The sequence below is a fragment of the Pelodiscus sinensis genome, chromosome 1, assembly GCF_052426305.1.
Source record: "Pelodiscus sinensis isolate ZL-2025 chromosome 1, ASM5242630v1, whole genome shotgun sequence".
NCBI lineage: Eukaryota > Metazoa > Chordata > Testudines > Trionychidae > Pelodiscus > Pelodiscus sinensis.
Genome location: NC_143052.1, coordinates 69,670,533 through 69,685,359, shown reverse-complemented (window position 1 = coordinate 69,685,359; position 14,827 = coordinate 69,670,533). Strand labels below are relative to the sequence as shown.

Below are 14,827 nucleotides of genomic sequence, written 5' to 3'. Positions count from 1 at the left end.
ACAACTGAGTCCATTAGCATATGAATTGAATTTGCGGATGAACTCTAATTTCAATGCTTCCCTGTGGATCTGGCTTGCAGAACTGGTTTGTGACAAGACAGCTACTTGGAGATCTTTCGAAGTGTCATCAATGTAGCATAAGTAAAGTAGCGGTGTTAGGGGGTGGGAGCTGAGAAAATGTTGTTAAAGGTCAGCCATAAAGATGTTGGCATATTGTGGTACCATGCAAGTGCCCATGGCTGTGCCGTTGACTTGGAGATAGAAATTGTCTCTGAATTGGAAGTAGTTGTGGATGAGGACAAAGACACAGAGCTCTATAATCAGGTGTGCAGTTTTGTTATCAAGGATGGTGTTCTTGATGGCCCATAATCCGTCTTCATGTGGAATATTGGTGTAAAGGGCTTCTACATCCATGGTGGCCAGGATGGTATTTTCAGGAAGATTACTGATGTTTTGAAGCTTCCTCAGCAAGTCAGTGGTCTCGCAGAGGTAGCTAGGAGTGCTGGTAGCATAGGGTCTGAGGAGGGAGTTGACAGAGACAGATAATCCTGTGGTGAGTGTGCCAATGCTTGAGATGATGGGCTATCCGGGATTACCAGGTTTATGTATTTTGGGTAGCAGATAGAAAGTTCCTGGTCGGGGATTGGGGGCAGGGGGATGGGGTGTTAATGTAAATTTGTTCCTGAGCTGCATCAGGGAGTTTCATGAGCAGTTTTTTCGGTATTCCTTAGTGAGGTCAAGGAGAGAGGCCTGTAGAATCTGGTATTGGTGAGATGTCTGTTATGAACAGGAGGCGGGAAAAAAAATTAGAAAAAGGTACACAAATTGTGGAGTACATTTTGCATACCTTTTTCCAAAAAAAAGTAGCCTAGACATAGCCTAGAAGAGAGACCAATCTCCTGGGGGATATAGGCTAACTAGAGTAGTAAGGAAGAGGCTAAACTAATAGCAATGAGAAGAGTAAAGAGAAAAGAAAAAAATAATATCTTAGCGCAAAACTGAGATGTTGAGAACAAAATTAATCAAGGAACAAAAGGACAAGAAGAAATTCTTTAAATGATACACTAATGCTAGGAGCTTTGGTAACAAACAAGAGGAATTGAAATTGCTCATTTTTAGAATACATTTGCTCTAGCTGGTATTACTGAAACCTGGTAGGATGAGTCACATAATTAGAATATTAAAATTATTTTTAATATATTCATGAAGGATGAAATGGGCAAAAGTGGAAGGAGAATGAGTTTGTCAAAATGATATTGCCTGTTTGAGTTACTGATAGCATGGAAAAAATGATTGAGTGTCATGGATCAATATTTTAACAGACAAGGCACAAGATGAGATACTAGTTGGTGTGTGCTACAGATCATCAAATTATACTAGGGAACAAGATGACTGCATCCTTATGCACCATCTATAATGTGCAGGGGGGCAAAAAACAACAATGTATGATCACGGGGGAATTTCAATTTGAGTGACATATGCTGGAGGTTTCATGCTGCCAGCATTAAAATATCCTTATAATTTCTAAACATTATAGATGACATTTTTCTAACTCAGAAATGTTGCAACAAACATGAGGGAATTCTATATGAGATCTTGTAAAGATAAAGAGGAACTGATTATGCAGGTTGAACCTCTCTAGTCCAGAGCTCGCTGTTCCGGAAACATCTGTTGTTCAGAATGATTTTAGTTAGCCTGATGTCCACTTATCATGGGTGTGGCCTATTTCCCATGGTCCTATAAAGTTTGTTTACAGCCACCAATCCTAGCTCTCAGTGTTCTGTGTTGTTACTTAGGTCTAATTTACCCCTAACTGTCCTCGAACAGCCCACTAAGCAGTGGAAGTGTTGGTAATGCTGCTAGACAATATTGACTTTATGTGGTCTGGAAAATTCTCTGGTTTGGAATCAGTCAGGTCCCCAAGGGTGGCTAGAAAGGTTCAACCTGTAGAACTAAAAGTTAGTGCCAGGTTAGGTACAAGTGACCATCACTTGTTCACATTTACAATGTGCATTCAAAATAAAGTTCAGGCGAGACATATCTATACACACGTGGTGCTTTAATAGATCTACCTTCTCAAAACTGAAAATTATGAGCCACGTCAACAGAGAGAGAATTTAATCAGAAAAATCATTGATATTTAGGAACCAATTAAGAACACCTTAATACAGTGGTCTCCAATCCTTTTAAGCATGAGATCAATTTTTAAATTTAAGTGCAATTCAGGATCTACCTCAAAATCAAACACTCTTGCCCGCCCCTTCTCCGAGGCCTTGCCCCTGCTCACTCCAACCTCCCTCTCTCATCCTCACTAAATTTTATCAGGGTTGGCGCTGAGGTGTGGGGGAGGGGATGTGGACTCTGATCTTGGGCTAAAGGATCTGGAGTGTGGGAGGGGTTCTGAGCTGAGGTAGTTGAGCAGCAGGGGACGTTTAAGGAGTAGGCTCCGGATGAATGTTTGGGTACAGGGGGTCTCAGAGCTAGGGCAGGGGGTTAGGGTACAGGAGGGGTTCAGGACTAGGGCTGGGGTTTGGAATGCAGGCTCCATCTGGGCACTGATTGCCATAGGAGGCTTCTGGGTGGTGGTGCAGGGGACTAAGGCAGGCTTACCCCTACTCCCAAAAGCAGTCAGCAAACTCTCTCCATTGCAGCCCGCCTCCCCCGTTCTATGGAGATGGAGTACAGGGCGGATGGAGGGGCACCCTGACATCAGCACACCCTCCTCTTTTTCCTGTGCCCTGCGCAGCAAGCAAGAGGCTTCTAGGGGTGGGGGACAGTGCCAAGGCAGAGGCTCCCCCATGGGTGTTCCATTTAGGTGACTACATAGCAGTATTCCTGCTTGGCGGTGGGTGCTCTGTGTTGCAGGGCTAGATGTTGGACAGTATGGCTATGTCTAGACTGCAAGCCTCTTTCAAAAGAGGCTTTTTCAAAAGATACTTTCGAAAAAGCCTCTTTCAAAAAAGAGCATCTAGACTACAACCAGTACTTTCGAAAAAGCGAGCTGCTTTTTCTAAAGAGATCATCCAGGTAGCCTCTTTCAAAAAAGCACAGTTTGCATTACATAATGCCTTTTTTTAAAAAGAGCAATTCCTCATAAAACAAGGTTTTCCGCAGTCGAAAAAAAATGCCACAGGAATGCGGCAACAGTCTGGACGCAGGGGGAAGTTTTCTTGAAAAAAGGCCACTTAAAAAAAAAAACACTGTAGTCTAGATACGCCCTATGGTACTTCCAAATCTGGTGTCTGAGTCCTCAAAGGTCTGAATAGTGTAATGTTGTACAAAGGTATTGGCCGAAGCCCATGTTGCAGTTCTGCACATGATATTTATTGGAAGGCCCTTGAGAAAGGCAGTTGTGGTAGAAACAGCTGTCGTGGAGTGTGCCTGTATAACTGTTGGTGGCTGTCTGTGTTTCTGGGAGTAAGCCAGTTGTATGCATGTAGAAATCCATTTAGATATTCGTTGCTTAGAAACAGGTTGACCCCAGACCTGACTGCGCAAGAGTGCATCAGAAGTTTCTTGTGTGTTCAAAGTAAAAGGCTAATGCCCTGCGTACATCCAGCGTGTACAGCACTGCCTGATTGCTGTTCTTGTGTGGTTTTGGGAAGAACACAGGTAAGTATATTGGTTTGTTACAGTGGAATGAGGTAGATATCTTGGGAAGGAATTTCAGGTGGGTTCTAAGAGCAACCTTGTCTGTGTGGAACACCATGTATGGCGGGTCTGCCATGAGTATCTCTCCCACTTTCCTAACTGATGTTATCACTACGAGAAAAGCTACTTTCATCGAAAGGTGGAGTAGTGAGCAAGTTGTGAGTGGCTCGAAAGGCCGTCTCATGAGTGAGTCCAGCACGAGATTCATGTCCCATGATGGTACTGGATCTCTATGTAGTGGACAGAAGTTCTGTATACCTTTCTGGAATCTCTTCACACATGAGTGGGAAAAAATGGAATACCCCTGTATGGGTGGGTGTATCGTAGATACAGCTGCCAAGTGTACATTGACAGAACTAATTGATAATCCTGTGTCCTGTAGGTGGAGGATATTCTCTAATATGTCTGGTATCCCCACCTTGTGTGGATCCCGCTTGTGAGCAGAATTCCAGGCAGCAAATTGGGCCCATTTCTGCAGGTAAGTCCATCTCATAGTGGGTCTCCTAGAGGTGATCAGAATATCTCTGACCTTTCAAGACAGCGTTATCTCATTATTCAAGAGCCAACAAGCATCCATGCTTGCAGGTTTAGTGTGTGGAATCCAGATGTGGTATGTGCTCTTTGTCTTGGGTCAGCAGAGCTCGTACTGGTGGAAACTTGTACGAGTGACCTGTGCTGAATTGCAGTATGGTAGGGTAGCAAATTTGTCTCGGCCAGTTCGGGGCTATCAGTATGACCCTTGTTGCATCCTGTCTGATCTTTAGTACCATTTGTTATATGAAAGCTAAAGGTAGAAACGTGTACACCAATGGGATGGCCCAGTGGACCACAAACATGTCTCCAAGAGATTGTGGTCCAATGACCACACTGGAACAGAACAGGGGGCACTTAGAGTTGATGTGCATTGCAAACAGGTCCACTGCCGGATAACCCCCTTTCTGGAAAAGGTTGTTTATGATGGACTTATTGATTTGCCATTTGTGGTTCTGTGGGAATTATCTGCTGAGGGCATCCACTAGTACATTGTCCTTGCCCAGTAAATGCATTGCAGTAGGTGTGACTTTGTGTAATACACCATTGCCACAGTTTCGTTACTTCTGCACATAGGCTGTGAGATCTTGTGACCCCCCTTGTCTGTTTATATAATATGTTTTTGTGGAATTGTCCAACACTGTTCTTACTGTCTTGTTCCGTATGTACTTGAGCAGTTGGGAGCATGCCCTCCTGACTGCCTTGAGCTCCAACACATTGATATGGAGTTGGGACTCTTCTCATGTCCACTGTCCCTGTAATATCACACTCCTCATGTAGTCTCCCCATCCCAGCAGGGATGCGTCTGTTGTGATAGTGACGGATGACATTGGCGCCTTGGTGGAACTGCTGTGAATGGTATACTGTATCCGGTTCACATTATTTCTAGGACCCATTGGTCAGAGATGATGATCTTCCATGCTGCATAGAATTTGGCAAGTTTGTTTCCGAATGTCTGTTTCCCTATATCTGCCTGCCCTGGAGGATGAAGGCTATTGTACCCTCGACCAGCACCTCAAATTTGCTGATGGGAACTGGACCCCCGGGTTGAGGATGTTAGCTCATTTGATTGTCTTCATCTAGATTGTTTTACATGTCTCTTGTTCTCATAGGCAGGGGCGGCCCATGAGTATAGGCAGACTCAGCAGTCGCCTAGGGTGCCACCTTCAACGGGGCGCCCGATGATTACGTCACGCCATTGATGGCCGTGCAGGTGGGGGCGCCAATTGTGCATTCCATCTGGGGCACCAGCTGCCGCAGCCGGCCTCAGGCCACTCCTGCTCATAGGGCTGTTGTTGTTGGTTATACCCTATTGTTCTAAACCTTTGATTATATTATTTGTATTGTTTCTTCCTGGATCCAGAAAGCTGTATCCTTAACATGCAAAATGTCGCCCTAGAGTCTTTAAGGGTGTGGAGAGACGAATTTGTTGCCTCGGCAAAGAGTTTCTCTCCCTCAAATGGAAGGTCTTCGATGTTTGATTGTACTTCTTTGGGAAACCGGACAGTTGCAACCAGGACATTCTCCTCAGCACTACTGTGTTTGATGAGTATACATTCTTCCCAATAGCATCCATCCTCTTTATTTCCTTGTCATGATTCTGTGCTCTAGGGTATTGCTGTTACTTCCCCCTCTGATTGGCTGCCTTGACAACCAATGAATTCGGTGAATGGTGTGAGAATAGGAATTCTACCCCCATAGGTGTTACATAATATTTCTTATCTATTTTCTTTGAAGTTGTCAGTACCGATGCCAAGTCTTCTATATGGCCTTAGCTGGGTCCAGTAAATCCTCATTCATCGGCAGAGCCAATTTGGTGTGCTGAGGTAAGTGAAGTATGCTGGTAAGCTTTTGTTTGTTCTGCATTATGTGTGGGAGTTGTATATCTAGAGTGTCCACTACCCTGTGGAATAGATCTTGAAACTTTCTATAGTCGTCACCTCTGGTTCCATATGGTCATCCATCGTGGAGCATAATGTATTAGGAGGGATAAGCAAATCTTGTGTTGCTTTCTCCATCAATGACTCGCTGTCATGGTTGCCTGGGCTGTAGTCAACTCGAGCCATTGGTATCTGGACGGTTTGTTGTGATTGCAGTTGTCGATTTCTGTAGGGTGCCCATGTGTCCCAGTAGGAACACTGTGGTGAGGGTCATGGGGGTACCCATTGTGCCATCTGCCAATTCTGGGGTTGCTGGTGCTGTGTTGCAGCATATTGAGGGACTCTGCGCTGGCCCCTTATTTCATCCTTGTCATCGTTGTAAATCTCACTGATATAAGCGATGTTGGTGTGGATGATAATACAGAACCTCTAGACCAGGGGTTCCCAGCCTGGGGTACGCGTACCCCCAGGGGGTACGAGAAGCTTGTCAAGGGGGCATGGGGAATATTTGGTAAATAACTAAATGATCCTAACTGAAATATTCCAAAAGTAGTAGTGTTAGTGAAAAAAGTTGTGGATTCTAGAATCTAGAATTTATTTCCTTTCATATTGAATAGGGGGTAAGGGAAGGTTTACTAAAAGCCAAGGGGATACGGGGACCAAAAAAGGTTGGGAACCCCTGCTCTTGACCATGGTGTGATGTCGGTACCAAATAATGGTGAGCATGGTATTGATGGTACCGCGAGATCAGCCTCTGTCATGTATCTCGGTACCGGGGATGGTGGTGGCATCACTGTATAGCCTGCCATTGCTGGATGCATTTGTGCATTCGGCACACTGGGGTACACTGGTACTGATGGTACTGTGAGTTTTTGTCTGTACGTGGTATTCTGCTGCTTTGCAGCCTGCCTGCTTTTTTATCTGCTCCTGGTTCCGGCTTCTGCGGTACTGCAGGCTTGTTCTGAGGAGAGCTTGAAGCTTGGCCAGTTGCTCTGTGCTTCACTTTGGGATCACTAGCTTTTTTTGAGCAGGATCCCTTAACCCACTTTATGATGCCCTATTCGCTGTCTACCACCTTGCCTGGAAGTTTTTTATCACTTGGTTGCACCGTGTCAGTGGGGGACTGGGTGCATTTTGTGCTGTGCTCCTGGTCCAGCTCTCTAGCCCATCCCTCCGAGAGTGCTGCTTTTGTCATCCACGCCAGGTATAGGCTCTCGGGGGCGGGGAGGACATTGAATCAGGCTGCTGGTCATCCAAAGTCCTTTCCATAAAAAAAATTCTCCACTGTAAGACTCTCACTCTTTTAGATCTAGGAGTGAGCTTTTGACAGTGAGGGCAGTGGCTTATCGGGTGGTCCTGCCCTAGGGAGCAGAGACACTGGGCTGCTGGTTAATCATAACCAATAGCATCACTCAGTTAACCATTCACATCCCTAGTATGAAGAATATAAGGAACAGTAGGTAGGGAAGATATTGTTTCCCTCTTTTAGTGCATAATACATTCACTTACTACACAAATTGTCCACACAGGTGTCCTCTTTTGAGCACTCACTGCATGATGCTCCTGCTTTATAAGGTTTTCTTGGGTAATTGCCACTACAAAGGCATAAGAAAATTCTGTCAGACAAATTTCACTGTGTACAATTTTAATAAGACAATATGTTTAAAGCATTAAACACTTTAAGAGATAAACTCAGCATATTTTTACAGAACTGGTAAAACCTCATGAAAAGTAAACATTTTTAAACCATTTGTTCACTGTTCTCTTTCCTGTATTAAAGATAACCACATTAAAATGCTACCTTTTTTCCAACTAGAAAAATCAAATGATTTAAATCAAACACAACATAAGTATACACATTTATTTAAAATGAATATCTCAAGGTAGAGCTTGCGTACGATTAAGAAAGATATGAAATGAAAATTTTCCTACAGATAGGAAACTCAATACAGTTTCAAAATAACTTTCAGCAAATACTCTTTACAATTGATATACATTCCTGAGAGAAAGCTTTGATTCACCAAAAAATTTAAGAACTTACTTAACTTGAAGTATGTGAGTAATTCCACGAGGCGTACAGATAGTTCGGAATAGCTAGCTAGTTCGAACTATCTAGCCCGTGCCGCGTGTAGCTGCGCGGCACGGGGTTCGCACTAGCCGGCTTTTAAAAATGGCGGCGCCAGCTTTATGCTAATGAAGCCTGGGAAATTCAAATCCCGGGCTTCATTAGCAAGTTCGGTATGCATACATTACCCCGCTAGTTCGAACTAGCAGGGTAGTGTAGACATACCCTAAAATCCTTAGTGGGAATCATACTGAAACACACTAACTGGTTTCAACAACACAATGAGAATAATGTCTGATTTCTTCTTACCATGTTTGTAGGGTTCTCTTGTTCATGCATTCTCAGTCTCCTAAGGATGCTCAGTGGCCAGCAGTTCCAGCAGCTCCTTAGGATACTTGACAGCTGGCAGTTCCCCTTCTTTTGGGCTCTTCTCCGGGGGCAAAAGTTGGCACAGCTTGGGCTCTGGTGCAGGGGTCATCAGCAAGGCAGATGTATCCAAATTCTGCTTTGGCTCAACTGAGCTAGAGGCTCTGCCTCTTATACTTCCTGTTCCTCCCCTCTACTTTTGGCATGAGAGGCAGGCCATGCCTGGTTTTGCTCACCAGAGGATGGGAGTGGTTCTTCCCTGTCATTTTCAAAGAGAGCCCACTCTGCCTTGCAACAGGCACTGAAACACCCCTCTACCTTTGAGTCAATTTTCTGATTCATGCATTTAGAAATTACTCCACAAATACTGCCTACAATGCAAGGCCTCGCCTAGTGCAGAAGTTCCTTCCTTTGTTAAAGGGCATAAGATTTACCAATGAAGCTCACAAAAAACTACTCTGACAGGGATCACTATGTGGAGCCTTTATCCATTAGCACCTCTTTGTGACGAGATAGGAAGCTACACCAGCTGTTACCATCTCCCTTATACTATCACACTCATTTTTGTGTTTGTTGTCCAGCCCTGTGGACAAGTTCTTAATAGTCTCTGTCACCTTCAAGATAGTGGGGAGTTGGAAGTTCCCATGGCCTTACTGGCAGCTAAACTGCCGTCGGTCTGCAGGATTTAGAGCAGGGGTGGAATAAAGGGCCTCTGCAGACCGGATGCGGTCCGCCAAGTGGGTGGGTCCAGCTCACGGTGGCCCTGCTGCTTCCCTGTCCCCAGGCCAATTAAGGCATGGTGGCAGGGGCAGGGTAGATAAGGCTTTGCGTGCTCCCCCACCCCTAGGCCAATCAGGGCCTGGTGGCAGGGGAGCTGCGTGAAGCTTCCTTTGCCCTGCCCCGGCCCTGTGAGGAGCCCGCAGCATTTCAAAGTGCCATGTGCTCTTCGCAGGGCAGGAAGAAGCTTCCCATGCTCCCCTGCCCCCAGGCCCTGATTGGCTTGGGGATGGGGGTGGGGGAGCGTGCCAAGCCTCTTCCAGGGCATTGGTGCCTCATGGAAAGGGGGGGGGGAATTATTGCCCAACCCTGATTTAAAGTGGTGTTCTTCAAAATCCTATATAAGGGAAGCCAAAGCCTTCTACTCCATTGGGTTTCAGCTCAGGCTGTCTGTTTGGAACAGCCATAACCAATCCTTCACAGCCCCTGACAATGCCTTGAGCCACATCTTTTCCTCTGTAGGCTTCCCCAGTGTCTTGCCCTGCTTCTTCCTATTTGGAGTGTTGCTTCTCAGGCAGTTTCTCACCTGTCTTCTGAAAGGATCTTCTCTCTGGAAACTGCAGTTCTCCTCAAGAGTTCCTTTCTTGAGGTCCTTTACCTTTTATCATGCCTAGGTGCCACCCTGTCTAATTAACTGCCTCTTGTTACCCGGTGAGTTAACTAATCCCAGGTGAAAGTGAGCTACTTATTTCTTCTTTGCTGAGCCGGTCGAAGGTAGGCTGGTCCTTTCACTTGTTTAGAGGGCCAGCTACCTCTGACAGGCTCAATTAATTAGAGTTCATAGATCTTTAGATGCCTGAATTAATTGGCTGATAAACCATTTCCCTGATTACACATACTAAACTCCTGATGTGTGTGGGTTCCAATTTATTTTTGGAGGAATAAATATTAATAATACCATCTTCATCTTAAAATATTTTAAAAATAACTTACCTTGGCACATAGTTGCATATGAAATGTGCTGCATTTTCGATTCCTGCAGCCATACGACAAAAAACAACAGCACAGCCCACCTTGTGAGAAGTATCCCAAACAATCTAGAAGAAATATTTTTTAAACAAAATAAAGATTAAACTGTGGGCTTGTCTATACTACTACATAAGCCTGAATCTACTAAGGTTATATTCTGAGCCACCAATATGGGGGGCCACATCCACATTACAGGCTCAATTTGAATGTTCTCTGATGTAGTGCATCCACATTAACAGAGCCTATCTTGAACTCAGAGAGCAAGGAAGCACCCTGGGAATCTTGGCAGGCTGGCCTATACTTCTGGTGTCCGGTGGGTCCAAAAAGCAGCAGTGGATGCTTTCAGGGGTTCCTTTTGGCCACATCCCACAAGGCATTCCTCTATTCCCTCTATTCCCTCTCCCTCACATGACATAAATGGGTCACAGAGGGCACGTGACTTTTTGTGTGCTAGTTGCCTGTACGGATGCCACAGCACAATGAACATGGAGCCAGAGGTGTTCCAAAGCATGACTTTCAGCTGTGCCACTCAATCCTCTGGACATAATAGAATACTGTGTCTAGTGACAGGAGATGAGCTTGGACTGGTGGGACCACATTGTCATGCAAGAATGGGACAATTAGCAGTGGCTGCAAAACTTCCATATATGCAACACTATCGTTCTGGAGCTCTGTGAATGATTTGTGAGGTTGCAGGATACCTGCATGAGATCCACTCTCCCTGTGCAAAAACACATGGCCATTGCCCCCTGGAAACTTGCCACACCAGACAGTTACTGCTCAGCTGGGAATCAGTTTGGGGTGAAGAAATCCACAGTTGGGGCTGTGCTCATACAAGTAGCCAAGGCCATCAACAACATCCTGCTACAGAGGATTGTGACTTTTGGGATCATCGACAATATCATGGACCGCTTTGCTGCCATGGTGCTGCAGGTGCTAATAGTTCACAAAGGATGCTTCACTAACATCAATGTTGGATAGTCAGGAAAGGTGCATGACAAGACATCTTGTGGACCTCATGTCTCTTCCAAAAGATGTACATTGGAACTTTTTCGACAGAGGCTTTTTCAAAAGATACTGTCGAAAAAGGCGTGCAGTCTAGATGTAGCCATGGTGTCTAGTGAGACCATACTGAATTTCTGTATCTACAAAATTGTTGAGTCCTCTGAGATCAAATATAGGTTTCCATTCTCCTGACTTTTTCTTCATGGGAAAATAGTGGGAATAAAACACCTTCCTCTGAGGTTTGTTGGAAGGAGTTCTATTGTTCCTAGGTGTACAAGGTGGATTACCTCCTGGTGCAGTAGATGTTCATGAGAAGGGTCCCTGAAGAGGGGTAGAGGAAGGGTGAGTATTTATTTGAAAAATAAATGAGATGGAGTAATCAGTTTGTATAATTTTTAATACCCATCAGTTGGATGTAATGGTTTTCCAGACTTGGTAATTTGTAACTAGATAATCTCCGAATGGTCAGAAGAGGGTAGATGTCTCCAGCATAGAAAAAGATGGGGTTTTCAGGCCCTTGACCGAGGCTTTGAATTTGTTGCCTGGATGAGGAGGCTTGTGCTTTAGCTGTTGGAGAAGCACGTTGTCATCTCCTTGATGGCTTCTGTTTGTATCTCTGTGATTCATAATTATGTTGTTGTGCATAAAAGAGTGTAGCAATAACGTTGATAGGTAAATAAATCCCAAGAGACCAAAGTATTGCTTGTGTTTCCTTGAGCATATGGAGAGAATTATCTGTCTTTGCAGAAAAGAGTTTAAGCCCCACAAATGGTAGGTTATCAGCCAGAGAGTGAGCGTCTTCTCTCTTCTTTGAAGTCCGAGAGATCGAGCTATGAGATTCTTCTCATTACTACTGAGTTGCTACTGATCTTGCAGCTGTGTTCACAGAGTTCAGTGAAACCTGCAGGGCTGTTCCAGATTTGAGTTGTCCCTCTGACACAAGTGCTGTAATATTTTGTCACCAGAAATAAAGTTGGTAAATTCTGAGAACACTGTGTAGTTATTATGATCATATTTAGCTAGTAAGGCTTCGTAGCTGGATATGCACTATTGTAATGTAGCCACAGAATAAGCTATGCAGTCAAGAAGGTTGAGACTTTTCCAGTCTTTATCATAAGGCGTATTCTTGGGCAGTTTTTGTCTACCCCACTCATGAACTGCATTGACCACCAGAGAACTGGGTGCTGAATGAGAGAAAAAGAATTCCATGCCTTTTGATGACGCATACTTTTTGTCACACCTGTTGCATATTGAAGGAACAGATGCAGTCTGCCAAATGGTCTTGACAGGTCCTATTACTGCTTTGTTCATGGGTAGGGTCTGAGTCCATACTGTGTACCAATGAATGAGGCACTATAGGAGCTGGGGCTGAGCTGCTATGTACTGATTGTGGCTTTGATTGCATCAGTGCCAATGCATAGGGTTTTGATTTCCCCTTGGAGTCTGTGTGTGAGCTGGATCTTTTAGAGCCCTTAGCTCCTATGGCACAGCTGGTACTGGATGGTACCAGTACCTCTAATCTGGTCATTGCTGGTGTGGCTGGTGCCAATGCTGTTTTCCCATTCACAGAACAGCTCTTTTTGGAAGAGTCCTGTGGTGGGGAAACAATTACCCACTTCTTGGATATTTTCTTAGCAGGTTGAACCAGAGCCTTCCTGTTAGATGATGAACCCTTGTCAGAAGCTGTGGTTGGGAAGGTATATCTAGATGAGGTCCAGGCTTCTGGCTCAGACACCTGTCTGAGAGACCTCGGCATGAGGAGGAGCTTTAACTATAAGTTTTTTGCTTTTCTTGTCCAGCCTGTTAGCTTGTGGCAGTGAGGACACTTTAGCATAACGTTGCTTCTTCTAGGCAGTGCACACACTGTGTCCATTTGAAAGAAGTACAGAAAGCCTGCAGGTAGCCTACAGAAAGCCTACGATGTGACCTGACCAAGCACTGCTACCAAAAGTTCTGATTGTACATGCAGAGGGACCAAAATACCAGAAATGGTGTACCCAAACGGATACCACTCAAAGAAGAATGTACAATTTCCTAAGAACCCCATGGACCAGGGTTTGAGAGTGTGGTCTCTGATGATATCACAGGGGTGGGCAATAATTTTTGATGGGGGGGGCATTGCAAGATTTTGGTAAGTGGTCAATGGCTGAACTTTTCTATGGAGGGGGTGCAGGGTCTGGGACGGAGGTTGGATGCAGAAGGGAGCTTGGGATATGGGACTGGGATGCAGGAGAGAGTAAGGGATCTGAGAGGGAGTTTGGGTGAAGGAGGAGGTTGTGATTGGGGCAGAGGATTGGAGTGCAGGGTCTGGGAAGGGGAATGGATGCAGGAGAGGATTCTTGCCTGGGGGAGAGGTGTAGAAGGAGGTGTAGGTTCTGGGAGAGAGTTGGGGTTTGTATAGGGGGGTACCAGAAGCAGGCTGTAGCTAGGAGGTGCTTATCTAAGCAGTGCCTAAGCAGCAGCGCACTCAGGCAGGTTTCCAGGCTTGCTAGCAGCTGTAGACCATTCCATGAGTCTCTCTGTGCTGTGGAGACTTTGAGAGCTGCTCTGTCACCTGCAAAATTTCTCAGTTCCTATTGGCCAGAAACTGGCCAATGGGAGCTGAGAAATTGTGCTGCACTTTCCTCACTCCCAGCAAAATCTCTCAGCTCCTGTTGGCTGGAAACTGTCCAATGAGAATTGAGAGATTTTGCTGGGAGCAGAGGCAGCACATGAAAACTCTCCCTTTCTTCTTTACAGCGCAGGGAGCCACAGGGAGCCGCTAGCTACTATGTGCAGTGCTGCTCCGTGCACAGGGGTGGGCCAGTTTAAAAGGCTTGGTCGGCCAGATCTGGCCCACGAGCCGTATCTTGTCTGCCCCTGTGATATCACCACCTCCGCAAGCAGCACTCTCAGATTGATGTAAAACCAGGATTTTCAGGGTGATTCCCGTGGAACATCTGCACAAGTGTGATTGAATAATGTTTACTTTTAGAGTCCAGGATCTCATTAAATAAATAATCCTTGGGGCCCTGTACATGTACTTATGGAGAAGGTGGTTGGGCCCTGTGAGGGAAAAGATTTCAAAAGTTATGTAGGAGTCAGCAGATGCATGTTCAGAGACTAGAGTAGTTGGAGTTAAAAAGTGACTGGATCAACCTGTAGCAGAATCTTAAAAGGACCATGGAGCCAAAGTAAACACTGAGGAAATAGATTGTGATAATCAATTAGATTATTTGGCATCTTTGGCAATTAAAATAAATGAATTGTTGGGACTAATTCCCCCTTACATTGTCTCAGAACTCTACATGAGGGAAAGGGTAGGAGTTTGTAGCTCCCATCGTCATTGTTCTGTAAAAGACTCTGGAAGTTCACAATGCAGCTGCCTCGGTCAGCTAACAATTTGTGTCTGACAAAATTAACTACTGTGTCAGAGCTGTAATATGTGGCTATATCTGCAGCACTGGAAAATAGTTCGTGTGGATTCACAATCTTTTAAGAATTTAATAAAAAACTGATTCACCATATTGAGAATCAGCCCCCAACCAGCTGCAAGGGAGCCTGGCAGAAAGGTGTGCTGCATGAATGCCCACCAAAAGCTGCT

The 14,827-nt window shown here is 45.1% G+C and overlaps 1 protein-coding gene across 1 annotated transcript in view; it reads right to left on the bottom strand.

Moving 5' to 3' along the window:
- LOC112545529 (glioma pathogenesis-related protein 1-like) overlaps positions 1–14,827 on the bottom strand; it is a 32,832-nt gene that overhangs the window by 4,154 nt on the left and 13,851 nt on the right. The window contains exons 3-4 of the mRNA XM_075932037.2: positions 10,204–10,307; positions 7,572–7,657 (exon numbers count right to left, since the gene is read on the bottom strand). Of these exons, the coding sequence (XP_075788152.1) occupies positions 7,572–7,657; positions 10,204–10,307 (190 nt within the window). The remainder of the gene's footprint in view (positions 1–7,571; positions 7,658–10,203; positions 10,308–14,827) is intronic.